Source organism: Sprattus sprattus (genome assembly GCF_963457725.1).
Source record: "Sprattus sprattus genome assembly, chromosome: 15".
NCBI lineage: Eukaryota > Metazoa > Chordata > Actinopteri > Clupeiformes > Clupeidae > Sprattus > Sprattus sprattus.
This window is the reverse complement of record NC_137913.1, coordinates 2,829,333-2,849,385: the sequence shown is the minus strand read 5'-3', so window position 1 is coordinate 2,849,385 and position 20,053 is coordinate 2,829,333. Positions and strand designations below refer to the sequence as shown.

The following is a 20,053-nucleotide window of genomic DNA, read 5'->3' as shown; positions in this document are numbered from 1 at the left end:
TGTGTGTGTCTGTGTGTGTGTGTGTCTGTGTGTGTGTGTGTCTGTGTGTGTGTGTGTCTGTGTGTGTGTGTGTCTGTGTGTGTGTGTCTGTGTGTGTGTGTGTCTGTGTGTGTCTGTGTTGTGGTGTGCTGCCATAGTGGTTCCGGCACATTCTGGGCATTCTGCTGGTGCCTGCAGTGTTGGCGCACAGTGAGGAAGACAGGCGAGACATCGCTGAGAGCATGCCAGCATTCACATTTACAACACTACCAAATGTTAACATGCGTGCGTGCGTGCGTGCGTGCGTGCGTGCGTGTGTGTGTGTGTGTGAGAGAGAGAGAGAGAAAGAGAGCGAGAGAGAGAGTGTGTGTGTGTGTGTGTGTGTGTGTGTGTGAATGAGAGCATGCCAGCATTCACATCACCACCAAATGTTAACGTGTGCTGTGTGAACGAGCGGTGAGGATACGCCTAATCGGGCGCTGTGTGTGAACACACACACACACACACACACACACACACACACACGCACACGCACACGCACACGCACACGCACACGCACACGCACACGCACACGCACACACACGCACAAACACACACAGCAACGAGCAGTGATGATACGCCTAATCTTTTGGGCTTTTCTTTTAGTAGACCTGATCAGAGGTCCTTTCATTTGTTTGCTGCATAGACTATCTACAATAAATATCAGCTAAATGTTTTACATTACACCTAAATATCTCATTGAAGTTCTATTAAAGAATCATGTGAATGTCTTGCTTACTGAAATAACAATAAATATCTTGGTTTAAAGCAGTACAACCACTGTTACCGGCACACTAAATATCCTGAAAGTCCTGGTTCATTAAGCCATGTTGGACATCAGAGAAGCAACATGCAATAGTTTGGCCGAAGAAATACGGTGAAAGCTGCCAGACATGGCACACACACACACACACACACACACACACACACACACACACACACACACAGAGACACACATACAACCACTCACACACGGTTGCTTCTGCTACTCGGGTGTGACCAGGGAGAGGCCCACTGGGACGACACACACACACACACACACACACTCTCACACACACACACACTCACACCCACACACTCACACTCACACCCACCCACACACACCCACACCGCTTTGAGATGATGCTGTATGTGCTTGGGTGTGTCTGACAAACACCCATGGTTATGAACAGAAGGGCGATATCCTACCCTACATAATCCATGAACATAGTTATATCGTTACTCACACACAGTTATAGTTAAGGTATTTAGCAAACCCTTTTGTCCAAAATGACTTACAAAACCCCCCCTGACGGATAACAGTAGCAAAGCATCTCCAGCGTAACAGACAGACATCCTGATATTGATTTCTGTATCAATAATGATATTGATTGACAGGTGGTAAAGAGTCACATCCTGATATTAAGGAGAGGTGATAAATTGTCTCATTGGTCAATGAAAACTGAACTGAACCCATGATCTTTGGCCCGCCGCCATCTTGCTCTTCCAGCTGACCAACAGGAACGCTAACGGATGTTATCTGCCTTGTGAGGCAGGAAACGGGATGGTACACAAACTTCCCAAACTTCCCAGTGTTATCTGTCCCTAATTCCAGCAGCACTGGGAATTCCGTTGGATGCGTCACCCATTCGTCATTGGCTACAATCAAGTGACGCATGACTTCACTAAGACAGCACATCTCATATTTCTGTGAGTTATTAGAAAACACAAATCAACACGAAACACACAGCTGAGCTGACCTAAGCTGACCACAGACAAGACAAAAAAAAGCACAACCACACACACACACACACCACACATGCACACACACGCTAAAACAAAACCTACACACACACACACACACACACACGCGCTAAAATCCAACCACACACACGTTAAAACACAAACACACACACACACACACAAACACACACACTAAAACACAACCACCCACAAACTCAGCTTCTCCCTCACACTCTCAGATGTTCTTATGCACTCAACTGACTCACAGACACACACCCACTCTGAAAACAGCATCTTATTAAAACTGCCCCATGTGTGTCTATCATGCCTCTCTAAGATGTCCAGCTGGCCTGGGGAGGTGTGTGTGTGTGGGGTGGGGGAGGACGTGTGGACACCGGCCTGGGGAGGTGTGGGGGGGGGGGGGGGGGGGCGTGTGCATACCGGTCGCTCTGTCTCAGCATACAGACATCAAACCCCCTAGACAAGTCTCGTGTTCCTCTATACCCTGTATGGACTTAATGAATGCCAGTCATTTAGAAAGATAACTCTGTCGTCTACCTCCCATCTTTTATGTTGAGATCACACGAGCCAACCGTAACCCGTTTCCTAAGCGAAAATAAACAACCAGCCGGCACTGCCATGGACGCAAACTAAATAACAAACGATCGCTTTCCGAAGCATCTCCAGAGGTCATCAGTCCATATCCCTCGTCCGGGATATTTTTTATTTTTTTGTAGGGTATGTTTACATTTGATTTAAATTAAACCTTTTTTTTTACTACATTCCTTTTACTTACATGATATTATTTCTGAGGTCTACTAGAATATATAATCAGATATTCCATTTGTTTTTAGTTAAGGGAAATGTGCAAAAACATCAAGGCATGTCAGACAACTTAGAAAAGTCTAAAAGGCTTGGACTGTAGAGGGATATTTTTAACATATGACTTATTTAAAGGAGGAGAAAGAGGAGCCCTTATTAGACATGACATTTCTTGTTTACACATTCATAATACATATCCTATCTGTGCCACATGTCAGTAAACTAATCCACTGGGTGACTTTTACCAGGCAGTGTGAACGCAGCCCTTGGCGTAGATGCATCAGGACATAGGAGTGTTAGCAAGTGGTTTGAGTGAATCGCAAGTGGATCGCAATGAGCCTTGGTGGTCGATTACTTAGCGCTATTTGATCGGCCGAGACGCATTTTAGACCCAAGTGTTAACAGGGAAACAGAGCTCAAATCTCTCCCACATCCTTTTGTTCACGCTAAAATTGTACAAAACTAAACTGATATACATAGCCTACATATATATATATATATATATATATTATCTTGCTTAAAATTCTCCTATTCCTCAATAAGCAAGCCTCCTCACACATCCTCAAGCATCCGCACACATCTGCACACAAACTTATATATGTTTATATGTGTGTATGTTTATGTATGTGGGCAGGACTGTAAGACTGTATGATGCTAACGGTTCATTCATGCAGGCCTCAGTTCACACAACCCTCCCCCTTCCTCATATCCGTGCCCCTACATGCATACACACACACACACTCTTTCACCCGTGCTGGTATGCAGCATGAGCAAACACAAGTATTCACATTAGAAACTAGAAATTTGGCAATCACATTCACTCCACTCCCCTCAGCAGGCACACACACAGACAGCCAACATCACACACACACAGACACACACACACACACACACACACACGACCAACACAAAGGGGCGGTAACAAACACCTGTTGTCTACAGAGGACATTTCCTTAATTCGCCCCAAAAAATGGTCACCAATACTCAGACATCTCGGCACAGGCACACATTACTTCCTGGTTCACAGAGTTCCAACTCAAGTTAAGAGCCCTCATCAAGACTAAAACATTACAAGAGAGAATCCATTCAACACGACATGATGGAGATCCAGCTTCCCCTCGAGCCGGAAGGACAAATAGAGAAGGTGAGAGGAAGGGTATAAGAAATAGAGTGATGATGATGATGATGATGATGATGATGATGACAGAGGTACAGACTGAAAGGTCTTGGGGGGGGGGGGGGGGGGGGGTTCAGAGTCAGCGCGGAAGAGAAGGCCAGAGAGTGAGTGAGTGAGTGAGTGAGTGAGTGAGTGAGTGAGTGAGTGAGTGAGTGAGTGAGTGAGTGAGTGAGTGAGTGAGTGAGTGAGTGAGTGAGTGAGTGAGTGAGTGAGTGAGTGAGTGAGTGAGTGAGAGAGAGAGAGATAAGAGGTAGGGGGGGTTGGCACTGAAGGGGGTGGGGGGGGGGGGTAGAGGTAGAGGGGTTGGCACTGGAGGGGGGAGGGGACGGATCTGGACCAGCAGCCCAGGACAATGTGGGGATTGTGGGGAGAGAAAGGCAGCAGAGCTGGGCAGCGGGACGGGGCCTGGAGCTCAGCCAGACATTGGCACGGAGAGGATGACAGATGGCCAGCGAACCCCACGGCTACAGGCACACACACACACACACACACACAGAGACACACACACACAGTCCCAGCGAACCCCACTGCTACAGGCATACCACACACACACACACACACACACACACACACACACACACACAGAGACACACAGTCCCAGCGAACCCCACTGCTACAGGCATACCACACACACACACACAGTCCCAGCGAATCCAACTGCTACGAAAAGAAAGGATATGAGTTGGTGGGGGGTGGTTGACTGGTCTCACATGACCCTGGAACGATTAGACAGGCAAAAACTTGTCACACACACACACACACACACACACACACACATACACACATACACACGTACACACACGGTCCCTACATCACTGCTGGTCCCTAGCCTGGGTGCCACACGAACTTAGCCCCGCCACAACATTTGAGGTCAGGGAGTTCAGTCTGGCATTGCTCCGTTGGGGCAGAACTATGCCCACACCAGAGCTGTTCGTACCAATCAAATTGTCAGGGCGGGCTTTTTACGATGATGGACAGATGATCAACAGTAACGTAATCAACCACGTCACCAAAGAACGCTTGGGGTTGAATTCGTCTTCAACAAACATGGCTGCCGCTGGACAGCTGAGATGTATAGATTCTGCCATCGAGTCTGTTTTAGAAGACATCGACAGCGTATTTGATTTGATTTGATTTTATTCGGATCCCCATTAGCTGATGCCAAAGACACCAGCTACTCTTCCTGGGGTCCACACAAAAAAAATCATTTTGAAACAGGAACAGAGAATCGCGATCAAGGCATTTGTCTATTGAAAAGATGTTTTTGCCGTCCTTCCTACGGGATTCGGTAAAAGTTTAATTTATCAGCTGACCCTGATGGTCGCTCTGATTGGTTGTAGGTCTATCCAATTGAGTGTTTCGGTTGAAACACGCCCCATAATCACAGCCCAATTGAGCAGTATCAGACTCGATTCTGACTAGAATTATGAGTATGACGACGTCAGGCTAGCTGGTCTCTACATGACTGCTGGTTGCCATTATTTCTTCCTCCAGCACACAGAAGCCTGATCTGCATGTGGTACACATAAATCACACACTCTCAGCTGCACACAGAAATATCAACACACCCACTTCTCTCTCTCGCCTACATGCACACCTGCATACCGAGATAACACAGAGTGGAACAGCACAACTGATAAGGGACATAAGGAGGTCACACACACACACACACACACACACACACACGGAGGTCACATTGATCTCTACCTGCATGTGCTAACTGTGCTAACTGCGCTAACTGAACATGGTAGTCTGAGACAGCTGTGCCTTCTGAGAGTCAGACAAACATCAAGAAGGTTTTAGCTGGATGCCAAAGGAGCCAGACACACACACACACACACACACACACACACACACACACACACACACACACACACACACACACCCCTAAGTCTTACTTTCAGCCTCTCCAAGACCAGACAGACGTGACGATAGCAAGACAGTTGAGTAGAGAGAGGTACACAAAATGGGAAAGTGACAGTGTGTGTGTGTGTGTGTGTGTGTGTGAGCGAGTGTATTAAGAGAGAAAAAAGAGCATGCGAGACCATAAACAAGATAGTAAATCTAGGATAAAGATTGAGGAAAGGAATATTGTCTTCGTCCAACCCCTGACTGTTCCATCCCAGCATGCCTCAGCCCTGGCCCGTCCTTACCTGCTGTTCACGGCCCCACTGCAGCAGGTCCACATGCTTAGACATCTCGCTGTAGCGCTGGAAGCTAACCGCTAATGGCTAACTACTGTGAGCTCCAAGGTAAAAGCTAGCTATAGGCTGACGGCTAACCACTAACGGCTAACTACTGTGAGCTATAAGGTAACAGCGAGCTACAGGCTAACGGCTAACCGCTAACGGCTAACTACTGTGAGCTATAAGGTGACAGCTAGCTACAGGCTAACGAGCAGAGCGCTCCGCACTCCTCCGCCGACTCCTAGCCTTTATGGGAGCTAACGCCGCCTGCGCAGCTGGCCTTTATTGTCCCCTCTTATCAGCTTAGCTCAACACACAAAACCCCCCAGCTCCAACGGTGCCAGTCAAGGTCAGACTAAAACACAGAGAGGTGTGTCTGCTGCTTTATATTAGCAGCACGAAGGGACAGACACAGACACACAGACAGACAGACAGACAGACAGACAGACAGACAGACAGACAGACAGACAGACAGACAGACAGACAGACAGACAGACAGACAGCACCAAAAAAGACATACATCTGGCTACGAGGAGGATGCTAGCAGGGCTCATCTGCTATGTCATGCCCATGACAGAAGCTCAGGCACAGCGCTAGGCTACACAGTAAACTCACACCTGCCTCATGACCAAACCCAACGACAATACTTTCCTCCACACCCACAACAATCCTACTGCTAAGAAGCACACACACACACACACACACACATAGCCGTAACAATGCCACTGCTTAGGAACACTCACACACCCGTAACAATGCCACTGCTAAGGAACACACACACACACACCACCATAACAATGCCACTGCTAAGGAACACACACACACAAACACACACACACCCGTAACAATGCCACTGCTAAGGAACACACACACACACACACACACACACACACACACACACACACACACACACCCGTAACAATGCCACTGCTAATGAACACGTTTTACAGAGATAGCAAAGGTGAACCAAACAGTAGCATTCGTGGCAACTGACAGGACCTGTTGAAGTGGCAGGAAACATTCATTTCACCCCAGTGCAAATCCCCTCAACCATAGAATAGAATAAAACGTTATACACATAATCATTACGTTAACACTTGTTAAGTGAACAGAAGAACACCTGTAGATCTAAGCATTAAGGTACGTTGGGTAACTCTGTAAACTAAACTGAAAGGGGCACCAGGATTATCCGGGGGAAACCCCTTGACACAAGACTAGAGTTCACGGACACAAGAAGACTAGAGTTCACGTACACAAGACTAGAGTTCACGGACACAAGACTAGAGTTCACGGACACAAGACTAGAGTTCACGGACACAAGACTAGAGTTCACGGACACAAGACTAAAGCTCACTGACACAAGACTAGAGTTCACGGACACAAGACTAGAGTTCACTGACACAAGAAGACTAGAGTTCACGGACACAAGACTAGAGTTCACGGACACAAGACTAGAGTTCACGGACACAAGACTATAGTTCACGGACACAAGACTAAAGCTCACTGACACAAGCTACATCTGCTCAGTGTGATCCGCTAGCACTTTAGCTCAGTGGTTAGCTTGGCTAGTGGTTGGTCAGATAAGACTACTGTGCACCTGAGGGAATCAGACCCAAAGACTTCTCCACACACACAAGTTAATGCCTGTGAAAGAAATGCATTTATATGTTTATGATGGTGTGAATCATTGGGATGTGTGTGTGGGCTATAGTGGTTCACGTTGCTCTGCTCACAATCTCGGAACAGGGATGAGCTCACAGACTTGGATCACTATTGAGTCTTCACATCCACTAGCATGTGTGGGTTACGATTAAAGCACTGGTCAAAGAACATAAGAAGAAAAGATTATGCAACGTATACCATAACTACGGACTTAAAGCCATTCATTTAAATGAAATGTACCCACTGTCCCGCTCAACTCAGATCCACGGAAATCCCCCCTATCAATGTGTTAATACGGACTTACATAATACGGCCTGTTTCATTTAGCCTGAGGAGTACGGTCATCTTTGCTGGTGAGGAGAGTACACAGTTCTTAATGTGTCTTAAAGTTGTAATTCAGTACAGGTTGGGGAGGGATGCATTATTCTAGACGCATGTCCCAGGGTATTCCATTTCTACTGGGTCACCTTTCCCTCTAGTTCACACACACACACACACACACACACACACACACACACACACACACACACACACACACACACACACACACACACACACACACACACACAACCCAATGGCCAGTGCAGTGGGTGGGTTCAACTGCACTAACATACTCAAAACTATGAGACTTGTAGAGATCATCAGTGGTAAATCACTGTGATGACCACACCACACAGAGTGCCATTGTTATTCACCAGGAGCAGGATTCACACAAACTTTTGGAAAAGTGGAGCTGCTCTATGAACCTCAACATAAAGGATACTTCCCTCTCTCTCTCTCAATGGGTTAGGTTTTCTCTCTCTCGCCCTCTCTCTCTGTGTTCTGAAACTGTGTTCTGTTCTAGGATTCCATCCATCTCCTTAGTGGAGGGACATGGTATTCAACACACACACACACACACGCACCTTCCATCTCTCTCCTCAGTGGAGGGACCTGGTATTCATTACCCACTGACAGTAGAGTGGGACACCGCTTCAGGGGATAACCTTGACACTGTTCCACACACACACACACACACACACACACACACACACACACACACACACACACACACACACACACACACCTCTTTCAGGCCTCTCTTTTAGTGAAGGGAAATGATGCAAACGACTCGACAGACAAGGAGAGGTAGTCATCAGCCAGACTGACCCCCTCCGCATGACTAATCATTTTCCATTCTGAGAATGTCCTGGAAAACGAAATGCCTCACTTCTCCTCACATAGCGCCCATAACCAGACCTGAGATCAGACAGATAGTCTGCCTTCTTTGGTCTAATCAGGAACAACTACATCTCTATAGTAATATTACCCAAGAACAAGTACGACCTGCATCGTGATCCTGCTGATCCATCCTGTGTGTGTGTGTGTGTGTGTGTGTGTGTGTGTGTGTGTGTGTGTGTGTGTGTGTGTGTGTGTGTGTGTGTGTGTGTGATCCTGCTTCAGGAAACACAGTGAACCTTACATAGCTTGCAAATGTACCTTGAGCTGAAACATTAATTGAGGGAAAGAAACATGTGCCTTCAAGTGGAAGTGACAAATGTCTAAGAGACTTTCAGACTAACAAGATAGACGCATGTAAATGGAACTCATCTAAAGCCTTGTAGCATAGGAGAGGCTAAAAAGCTGTATCTTCCAAACATCTAGTCTAGGATAAAAGAATGCAGCGTCGGAGTAGTGACGGCATGGCTCTGAGAAAATGCTGCCCGGTGTTGTTCACTGCAAAGAACCTGTCTGTACTTTCACTCAAAGCCTATGTAACACACACAGGGTCAGTGCTAGGCCTATGTAACACACACAGGGTCAGTGCTAGGCCTATGTAACACACACAGGGTCAGTGCTAGGCCTATGTAACACACACAGGGTCAGTGCTAGGCCTATGTAACACACACAGGGTCAGTGCTAGGCCTATGTAACACACACAGGGTTAGTGCTAGGCCGATGAATCAGTCAGGGTCAATGCTAGGCCTATGTAACACACACAGGGTTAGTGCTAGGCCGATGAATCAGTCAGGGTCAATGCTAGGCTGATGAATCAGTCAGGGTCAGTGCTAGGCCGATGAATCAGTCAGGGTCAGTGCTAGGCTGATGAATCAGTCAGGGTCAATGCTAGGCTGATGAATCAGTCAGGGTCAGTGCTAGGCCGATGAATCAGTCAGGGTCAGTGCTAGGCTGATGAATCAGTCAGGGTCAGTGCTAGGCTGATGAATCAGTCAGGGTCAGTAATAGGCCTATGAGACACAGGGTCAGTGCTAGGCCTATAAACACACACAGGGTCAATGCTAGGCTGATGAATCAGTCAGGGTCAGTGCTAGGCTGATGAATCAGTCAGGGTCAGTGATGAATCAGTCAGGGTCAGTGATGAATCAGTCAGCGTCAGTGATGAATCAGTCAGCGTCAGTGATGAATCAGTCAGGGTCAGTGCTAGGCTGATGAATCAGTCAGGGTCAATGCTAGGCTGATGAATCAGTCAGGGTCAATGCTAGGCTGATGAATCAGTCAGGGTCAGTGCTAGGCTGATGAATCAGTCAGGGTCAGTGCTAGGCTGATGAATCAGTCAGGGTTAATGCTAGGCCGATGAATCAGTCAGGGTCAGTGCTAGGCCACAGGGTCAGTGCTAGGCTGATGAACCAGTCAGGGTCAATGCTAGGCCTATGAATCAGTCAGGGTCAGTGCTAGGCTGATGAATCAGTCAGGGTCAGTAGGCTGATGAATCAGTCAGGGTCAGTGCTAGGCTGATGAATCAGTCAGGGTCAGTGCTAGGCTGATGAATCAGTCAGGGTCAGTGCTAGGCTGATGAATCAGTCAGGGTCAGTGCTAGGCCTATGAATCAGTCAGGGTCAATGCTAGGCCTATGTAACACACACAGGGTCAGTGCTAGGCTGATGTAAACTGTGCTGTGAAACACTGTGTTGAATCAGCCCTGTTGTTCTTAGAGCAGCGTGAACGTGAGTGGTTCATCACAGCACTAATGTCTGGTGTCGGCACTCCACACACACACACACACACACACACACACACACACACACACACACACACACACACACACACACACACACACACTGTGTGTCTATGGTGTCGGCACTGTGGTCCGGTGCCTAAGTGCTGCGCCTAAGTGCTGCGCCAGCGAACTGTTCTCCCAGAGGTCCTCCTCCCACTCGCTCCCTCCCTCTGAGATCACTATCCACCTCCTCTACTTCCCAGAACACACACACACACACACACACACACACACACACACCCTTATAATTAAACACGCATGCGGACTCACACACACACACACACAGACACACACACACACACACGCACACACTCACGCACACACTCACACACTCACACACTCACACACACACTCACACACACACACACCCCCTTATAAATAAACAAACACGCATACGCATGCGCACTCACACACACACACACCCTTTTAAATAAGCGCACAAACACACACACTTCCTGAGCCTTCCTGGTTTCCATGGAGACTACAGAGGCTTGCTTTGGGGCACCCTGTTGCCTGCCAGTGTCTAGTAGTGTAGCTAACCCAAACATACTCACACACACACAGACAAACACACACACACACACACACAGGAGAGAGATAGAGGAAGAGCAAACAGAAGGTGCTATGTGGGATATTTGACCTTGCTGGTGAGGGGAGATGCAGCACATAACAGAGACAGAGACAGCGAGAGAAAGAGAAAAAGAGAATGAATGGCAGGGCGACTGGTCAGGGTTGGCAGGGCGACTGGTCAGGGTTGGCAGGGCGACTGGTCTGAAAGTGTGACCACTGAAAATGTGCCACAGAAAGCCATTTGTTTAATAAAGGGACACTGAATAAATGATTTATTAAAAGGGATACTGGACAAATTACTTGTAGAAAATTGTGGTAATATCAACATCACACACACACTAACACCAAACACTTTCAGAGGCTTACGCCACACACACACACACACACACTAACACCAAACACTTTCAGAGGCTTACGCCACACACACACTTACACCAAACACTTTCAGAGGCTTACGCCACACACACACACACACACACACACTTCCACCAAACACTTTCAGAGGCTTACGCCACACACACACACACACTAACACCAAACACTTTCAGAGGCTTACGCCACACACACACACACACACACACACACTTCCACCAAACACTTTCAGAGGCTTACGCCACACACACACACACACACTAACACCAAACACTTTCAGAGGCTTACGCCACACACACACACACACACTAACACCAAACACTTTCAGAGGCTTACCCACACACACACTAACACCAAACACTTTCAGAGGCTTACGCCACACACACACACACACACTAACACCAAACACTTTCAGAGGCTTACGCCACACACACACTTCCACCAAACACTTTCAGAGTCTTACGCCACACACACACTAACACCAAACACTTTCAGAGGCTTACGCCACACACACACTAACACCAAACACTTTCAGAGACACACACACACTTTTGCAACCCTCTATGCTTTCAAAACAAACAGTGTGTGTGTGTGTGTGTGTGTGTGTGTGTGTGTGTGTGTGTGTGTGTGCGCAAGGGAGACTCAAGGCATAATGCCCAAGACAAGATAATGGTGTGTGTGTCTGTGTGTGCTTACACACACACACACACACCACTATGTGACCTATGCTAAATGAATGCTCTATTCTTAATGGAAGTATGACATCATGTAAGCAGATATTTTACAGGGCGGCCTAATACAGCTAGGCATCCTTGACACCTATACCCGCCTGTTTGTCTGCAACATCCGTCCTGGCCAGTTGCACATAGCCTTAGCTCAAATGCTAAGGGTTCTTATGTAACGCTCATTTGGCTAGGATGTGTCCCTGCCTTCCAAATCACGCCAGCTCACCTGGGCAGCTCACCTGGGCAGCTCACCTGGCCAGCCAACCTGCCATCACTCACACCTGTAATCTCTGCGCCCAGCCCATTCAGCCATGTCATTAGAGTGGCTACGGGCCATACAGCTGCTGACCACAGCAAGCTAGATTAGTCCGGAGGACCAACATTTCTGCCAATTACAATTTTTCAGAGATTCCTGTGTCCATTACCTTGCAAATTATGAAATAAATAATAACGAAAATGTCATCGTTATTTGCAGATAAACGTCAATTCAGCGAAATTTGGGCAAATTCTGACAGTAAAGTCTGTTACTTTTGGCCACAACAATCACAGCAAACTTTCAGAAGATCCTAGTGGGACTGACATCGCTTCCGTTCAGCTTTCCCTCACCCCTGACCAGCCTCCCTGCCAACCCTGACCAGCCTCCCTGCCAACCCTGACCAGTCTCCCTGCCAACCCTGACCAGTCTCCCTGCCAACCCTGACCAGTCTCCCTGCCAACCCTGACCAGTCGCCCTGCCAACCCTGACCAGCCTCCCTGCCAACCCTGACCAGTCTCCCTGCCAACCCTGACCAGTCTCCCTGCCAACCCTGACCAGTCTCCCTGCCAACCCTGATCAGCCTCCCTGCCAACCCTGACCAGTCGCCCTGCCAACCCTGACCAGTCTCCCTGCCAACCCTGACCAGTCTCCCTGCCAACCTTGACCAATCGCCCTGCCAACCCTGACCAGTCTCCCTGCCAACCCTGACCAGTCTCCCTGCCAACCCTGACCAGTCTCCCTGCCAACCCTGACCAGTCTCCCTGCCAACCCTGACCAGTCTCCCTGCCAACCTTGTGCTGCAGTGATGGTTTGTCCCATCTCCACACAGGACCTCTGGAGCTCAGCCAGAGTGGCCATTGGGTTCTGGGTCACCAGGTGTGTGTGTGTGTGTGTGTGTGTGTGTGTGTCTGTGTGTGTGTGTCTGTGTGTGTGTGTCTGTGTCACCTCTCTCCCTTGAGTGCTCAGTTTTGCAGGGCGACCAGCTCTAGGGAAAGTCCTGATTCTTCAAACCTTCTTCCATTTAAGAATTATGGAGGCACCTGTGCACCAGATGTGCCCAATCAGCTGAATTCCACCATAGATGGGCTCCTATCAAGGCGTCCAATCAAAGCGTCCTATCAAGGCGTCCAATCATCTCAAAGATGACAGAGAGGTGCAAGGCACCCAAGCAAAGGCTCTGAATATTGATTCAGTTTTTTCCTGTTTGATAAATTAGCCAACAATCCTAAAATCCCGTTTTCACTCTGTGATTATGGGGTATTGAGTTTATATTGATAAGTGGAAAACTATTTTTGCACAAGGCTGCAACGTAACAAAACATATATTTAAAAATAAAGTGGAGGTGCCTGACTACTTTTCTGAATGCACTGTAAAAAAAAGTCACATCAGAGGACATTTAAGATCTATTATTTGTTTACAGTAATCTACCCCAATTACACTATTGTTTTTCATGTGAACACACACACACACACACACACACACACACACACACACACACACACACACACACACACACACACACACACACACACACACACACACACACACACACACACACACACACACACACACACACACACACACACACACACACACGGATACTTTTCCCCTCTTCAAACTTAACCATGTCGTTCCTGGCATAGTGTCCCTCAGGAACACATGCAGGTACCAAACAAAGGAGGAAACAGAAGACCAAACCCGCAGGACTGGCTGGACTTGATGCCCTGGCTAGCCATTGTTCCCATCCCTGACGCCTCGGAGCGTTTGATTCGGAGTCTGGCTGTTCCCTAAATGCTGATAATACTGGAAAAACAATGGAGGGGACAACAATGGGGTGGTTGGGTGGTACACAGCACTGTAGAATGAGTGTGTGTGTATGTGTGTGTGTGTGTGTGTGTGTGTGTGTGTGTGTGTGTATATATCGTGTATGTGTGTGCAGTGTGTGTGTGTCGTGTGGTGTGTGTGTGTGTGTGTGTGTGTGTGGTGTGTGTGTGTGTGGTGTGGTGTATGTGTGTGTGTGTGTGTGTGTGGTGTGGTGTGTGTTCTTTTCAAGACTACTTGTTTGTTTGTTTGTTTAAGTTATGGGGCATCTGGTCAGACACTGTGTAGTTCAGCTCAAGTGCAAGCCTTGATGAAACATAAAACCGCCTGATGGGCCATTGTTCCGTCTTTAGCCCACTGGGGTGTGTATCAGGCCACTGGGGTGTGTGTATCAGGCGCGCTATCTGCTGGTTTCAGTTGGGCAGGTTAGACTGGCTATCTGCAACAGTTTAAGGTTGATGGCACATCTTGCTGAGGAAACATTTAGCCATTGCTTTTAAAGTAGGCCTTTCTCAATCGCGGTGAATGGAGATGCATCAATAATACACATTTTGGTTGCATCTTCCAGATATATGTTAATTATCAAAGGCCTTCTTTAAAAACGACGTGTTGTTATCGATACTTTTTTTGTAGGCTACTTATTTTTTAATCTTTAAACCTAGCCAAACCATTTGGAGATATTTTAAAAGACATTATGGATCACTGTACGGCACAAACCTATCATAAACGTTTATACAAGGTTTTATAGCATTACTAAAACGCTCTACTTCAAAAGGGATAATTCCGTTATGTCATGTTATGTTTCGAGAATCCAACGCACGAGAAACCCGGTACGTCAAAAAATGAAGTCGTCTCGAGGATGCACACAGCAGGCGGAAGTACGGAAGGTGGGAGAATGTAGCCTACGCTACGGATCCATGATACAGATCGCCCATTGGACGTCGCTGAGCAATTGCCAGCTCACCTCCTTGGGGACGAAAATAAACGCGTCTAACCGGTTTTCATGTCGTAAGCTTCATGCGTTGTCTAGATCAACAGAAAATGGTTTGACTTTGGTTACGCGAGATAAAACAGCATGATGTCAGCGACTAGTGGAAATGTCCGTGTTTTGCTGATCCTCCAACACGTCAAGCTAGCCATCTGACCAGTCGAGGACAGGCAATAGCCTACTCTAAAGCAAGAGCCTAAATTAAATGAAAAGTATCGGGATCAAAATGCCCAGGCATCACATCAGCCTACCGTCCTATACCCTATATCCTCAGAGCATTTACGAAAGACATCAGAACAAAAAGTCTTAAACTATAGCCTACAATGTAGCCCTCTGGGATACATCCACGCCCCAGTGTTATCAACATCTACCTTGACACCTGAGCTGCGTGAGATGCTACATGATGATAGCTAACTTCTTTACCTGGAAGATGTGGTTGTTTAAACCGCATATGCCTAAACGAACGTTGCATTCCTCGTGGAACTACTATGTTTTATTTATAGCGAGGGGCAAAGCTAGTTTATGTAATGATACACTAAGTCAACTAACATATAGCCTATTTGCCAAGTCTAGAACAGGGTACGCTAATCAATAGCAGCTTGTAAGGACCCCAATGAAATAATTATGAGATGCAGTCGCAACTGGAGCGAAATTAAGTGAACGTTGATGAACACCATACCTGCTGTCGTTCAAAGTGCTCTCGTTCCGCTCCCAAATGAGTTTCCGTCCTTTTGCTTTTCACCCGCGAGGGCACCTGTCGTATGGAATTCATCCTTCCAAGCTAGTTTGGCGTCTGTGGCCTACGAAGTTCTCCGTAAATCTGGTTCCTTTAACGTTGTCGAATTATTCTTAAATGTAAAAAATCACCCCTGAGCAACAAAAGAACAAAATAAAAACGGGCAGCGCTTGAAATGTTTTTTAAAAACAGGGTAATCACTTGTGACGGACGCCTTAATCCAAATGCAGAAACTCAGTGTCCTTTAATCCACGTTTAGGAAGACCACCATTTAATTGCCACATCAGAATGTAGAATAGCACAAGTCAGCGAGTGGAGACAACTCCTGGCATGTCCATGGTCAGATGGTGCGAACGTCCTCGCTTTCACTCGAGCCGCTGGACAGAACACACTCGCGCTTGGCAACGGGAGGAGAGATCAAACGTCACCGCTGTATTTGGCTACGTCATGTGTGATGTGCAATGTCACGGCCCTGCTGGCTGTTGTAGTTCAGGAATGTAGGCAGCGTATTGCTGTTATATTTATAATCTTTATTATGGACTTTCTGATCATCGCTTATCAAACCATAAACAATTACATTTCAAACTTCGCCGTTGTAAAATGAGTCAGAGAGTTCCTCGTTAGAAGTTAAAGAAAAGTGCGAAATTTCACAACTCTGATCAAACAGCCCGTCTGCACATATCCATCGGTATAATTAATTGTATTTCTTTAACAATGGAACTGACCTGGATTTTGGCATTTTAAATGAGACTCACATTACTGAACATTGTTATTATTCTCGATTGTAGCTTGTGGTATGGGTGGCATACAGGTTTAGATGCAGGGATCTTGGATTTAAAGTCTGTATTTTATTGACACTGTCTGTATTTATGGACGGAGCTTGTGTTTTTATCAAGGGGATTAAATCTGCCGATGGACACATCAGAGAGAGGCAGAGATTAAAAACAGAGCCAGACTGAGTTGGGATTACGCAGGAGGTTACGCATGTGCCCTGCTATTGGTCCTCCTGCCATGGCCTGAAGCCTAGACGCAGGGCCTGTGGAGACCTCCTGCATCACAGTGCCTATAAACGCAGGGCCTGAGGAGACCTCCTGCATCACAGTGCCTATAAACGCAGGGCCTGAGGAGACCTCCTGCCATAGCACAGTGCCTATAGACGCAGGGCCTGAGGAGACCTCCTGCCATAGCACAGTGCCTATAGACGCAGGGCCTGAGGAGACCTCCTGCCATAGCACAGTGCCTATAGACGCAGGGCCTGAGGAGACCTCCTGCCATAGCACAGTGCCTATAGACGCAGGGCCTGAGGAGACCTCCTGCATCACAGTGCCTATAGACGCAGGGCCTGAGGAGACCTCCTGCCATAGCACAGTGCCTATAGACGCAGGGCCTGAGGAGACCTCCTGCCATAGCACAGTGCCTATAGACGCAGGGCCTGAGGAGACCTCCTGCCATAGCACAGTGCCTATAGACGCAGGGCCTGAGGAGACCTCCTGCCATAGCACAGTGCCTATAGACTCAGGGCCTGAGGAGACCTCCTGCCATAGCACAGTGCCTATAGACTCAGGGCCTGTGGAGACCTCCTGAAGTGAAAACGAGCAAAAGCTAAATTCTCACAAGCCTTACCGATCTTCACACTTGCGCATGAAAACACACAAAAGGGATTACAAGAAAAAAGATTAAGAGAACCCCATTTTTCGGGGATGAAGGCCTACAGCAAATGTTTTGATTCCGTCTGATCTTAAGAAGATTCGTCAAGGATGTTGATTTGATTTCTTTTTTGTTTTGTGCGAAGGGTTCATTTGTGCTTGGGAGTCTGTCCCACGTAGTGCAACAATAATCTGTGATGTTGCATGATGATGTCATCCTGTTATGACTTGCTTCTCCTTTTTCTGCCTAACTGTTAAAGGCACCCAGTGCAACTTTATGTAAACATTCCATGAAAAATAAACATTCAATTTCTAGTCTTTTTTACACGTAGTAAGTTTCAATAACTCCATACCATTACATAACGACATTCAAGGAGCAAAGATGAGACGTCGTTGTGTGGTGAGAACTGATAGAAAATCGTAAACAACAACTATCGCCGGTGGAGAGAAGCCATTTTTCCATTGACTGAAGCCTGCTTTAGTTATTGTAGGTTACAAAAAATAAAGAAAATGGCGGCGATTGTTGTATCAGTTCTCACCACACAACGACGTCTCATCTTTGCTGCTTGAATGTCGGTGTGTAATGGTATGGAGTTATTGAAACTTACTACGTGTAAAAAAGAATAGAAATTGAATGTTTATTTTTAAGCCTCGAAAGTTGCACTGGGTGCCTTTAAAACTCTGGAGATGATTGAAGTCCTTCTGGGCGTGCTTCAGAGGCTCCGCTCCTGAGGTCAGGGACGAGGCCTGGCTCATTTCTTCACCACAGCAGCTGGAGCCTCTGTCTCTGTCTCTGTGCGCTTGTGTGATCCTGAGGTAAATGACAACTTCTCGCAACTTGTGCTCGTCAACCGCGAGCTCATAACAACCATCATAGCAACGACGCCAAAGATTCTTTGATAAACAGCTGATCGGAACGTCTCTGTTGCGTCATCCGGAACTTCTCGCTAGCCGGAACTCTCCTTCCATGACAGCTCCGCTCCTGAGGTCAGTGATGAGGCCTGGCTCATTTCTTCAACATGGCTGCTGGATCCTCCACATTTACCAGACATCCAGGTCACACCCTCAATCTACATCTACACCCCCACACTACCTCCCAGAATTCACTGGCACCTCTTTCAGTCAGAAACTGGGAAAATGGACACTTATAAATGACACTTGGAAAACCGTAGGTTGTCACCATTCCTGTTGGGAGTTTCTGAGTACAGTACAGTTCAGTTTTCTTGAGTACAGATTAAAACAGAAGGGTGCTTTAACATCCAGCAACCATATGACCTGCATGACAGTTGTGGTGATTTAACGGATGATGTCTCACTCATGAGCAACAACAGAAGGCGCCACAAGTTACTCAACCAACAACAGATGAATTACTTCACACACATACATGTCCAATTCTGCTGCATTTACCCATTCACTCAAGACACTGGATTTTTATTTTAGAAGACATTTTAAATGTTAGGTATTTTAAAGCATTAAAACTGAGAACAGTCCATCTCCCAGCACAGTTCTGATGGGAACATTGCACACCAGTTTGAAATGAAATGACACAAGACTGAGGGGGAAAATCGGAACACATGCGCCACATGGCTACCTGAAACATGCTGAAACGACCGACCAGATGACTAAGTGGAAGTTGTATGCGACAAGAAATGAAATCCTCTTGTATCATGGTCAGATATGTGAGCATTTCTCCATACCTTATACCTTAGAGTATTCTGGGTGATTGTGTGTGTGTGTGTGTGTGTGTGTGTGTGTGTGTGTGTGTATATGTGTGTGTGTGTGTGTGTGTGTGTGTGTGTGTGTGTGTGTGTGTGTATACCTTATACCTTAGAGTATTCTGGGTGAAACTCCGACTCGGCTCATCTTTAGGACACCTGGGTGGCAATCTGACACAACGAGCTTTACCTGTTCAACCACCCAGACTGAGCTGACTCAGGTGCGTCTTGCTGTTGGGGTCAGACAGGTATGCAGGTGTGTGTGTGTGTGTGTGTGTGTGTGTGTGTGTGTGTGTGTGTGTGTGGGAGGGAGTGTGTGTGTGTGTGTGTGTGTGTGTGTGTGTGTGTGTGTGTGTGTGTGTGTGTGTGTGTGTGTGCCCACAGAGGCATACAGATCAGAGGCTGTGCCCTTCAGAGGGTAGAACAGGACCTCTCACATTCCTGCACTGCCTGTATTCCGGTAGGTTGACCGATCTCAGCTACACAGAATACTTACTAACATGCAGCTTCCTCTACTGCAGAGTGCAGAGTGTGTGTGTGTGTGTGTGTGTGTGTGTGTGTGTGTGTGTGTGTGTGTGTGTGTGTGTGTGTGTGTGTGTGTGTGTGTGTGTTTGTGTGAGTGTGTGTGTGTGAATGCTG

General features: G+C 47.2%; 1 protein-coding gene across 1 annotated transcript in view; it reads right to left on the bottom strand.

The window, feature by feature from the left end:
* hip1rb (huntingtin interacting protein 1 related b) overlaps positions 1-16,089 on the bottom strand; it is a gene marked incomplete at both ends in the record, with an annotated part of 49,045 nt that extends 32,956 nt beyond the window's left edge. The window contains one exon of the mRNA XM_080851908.1: positions 15,997-16,089. Coding sequence (XP_080708034.1) covers positions 15,997-16,089 — 93 coding nt within the window. The remainder of the gene's footprint in view (positions 1-15,996) is intronic.
* Positions 16,090-20,053: the final 3,964 nt, after the last annotated feature.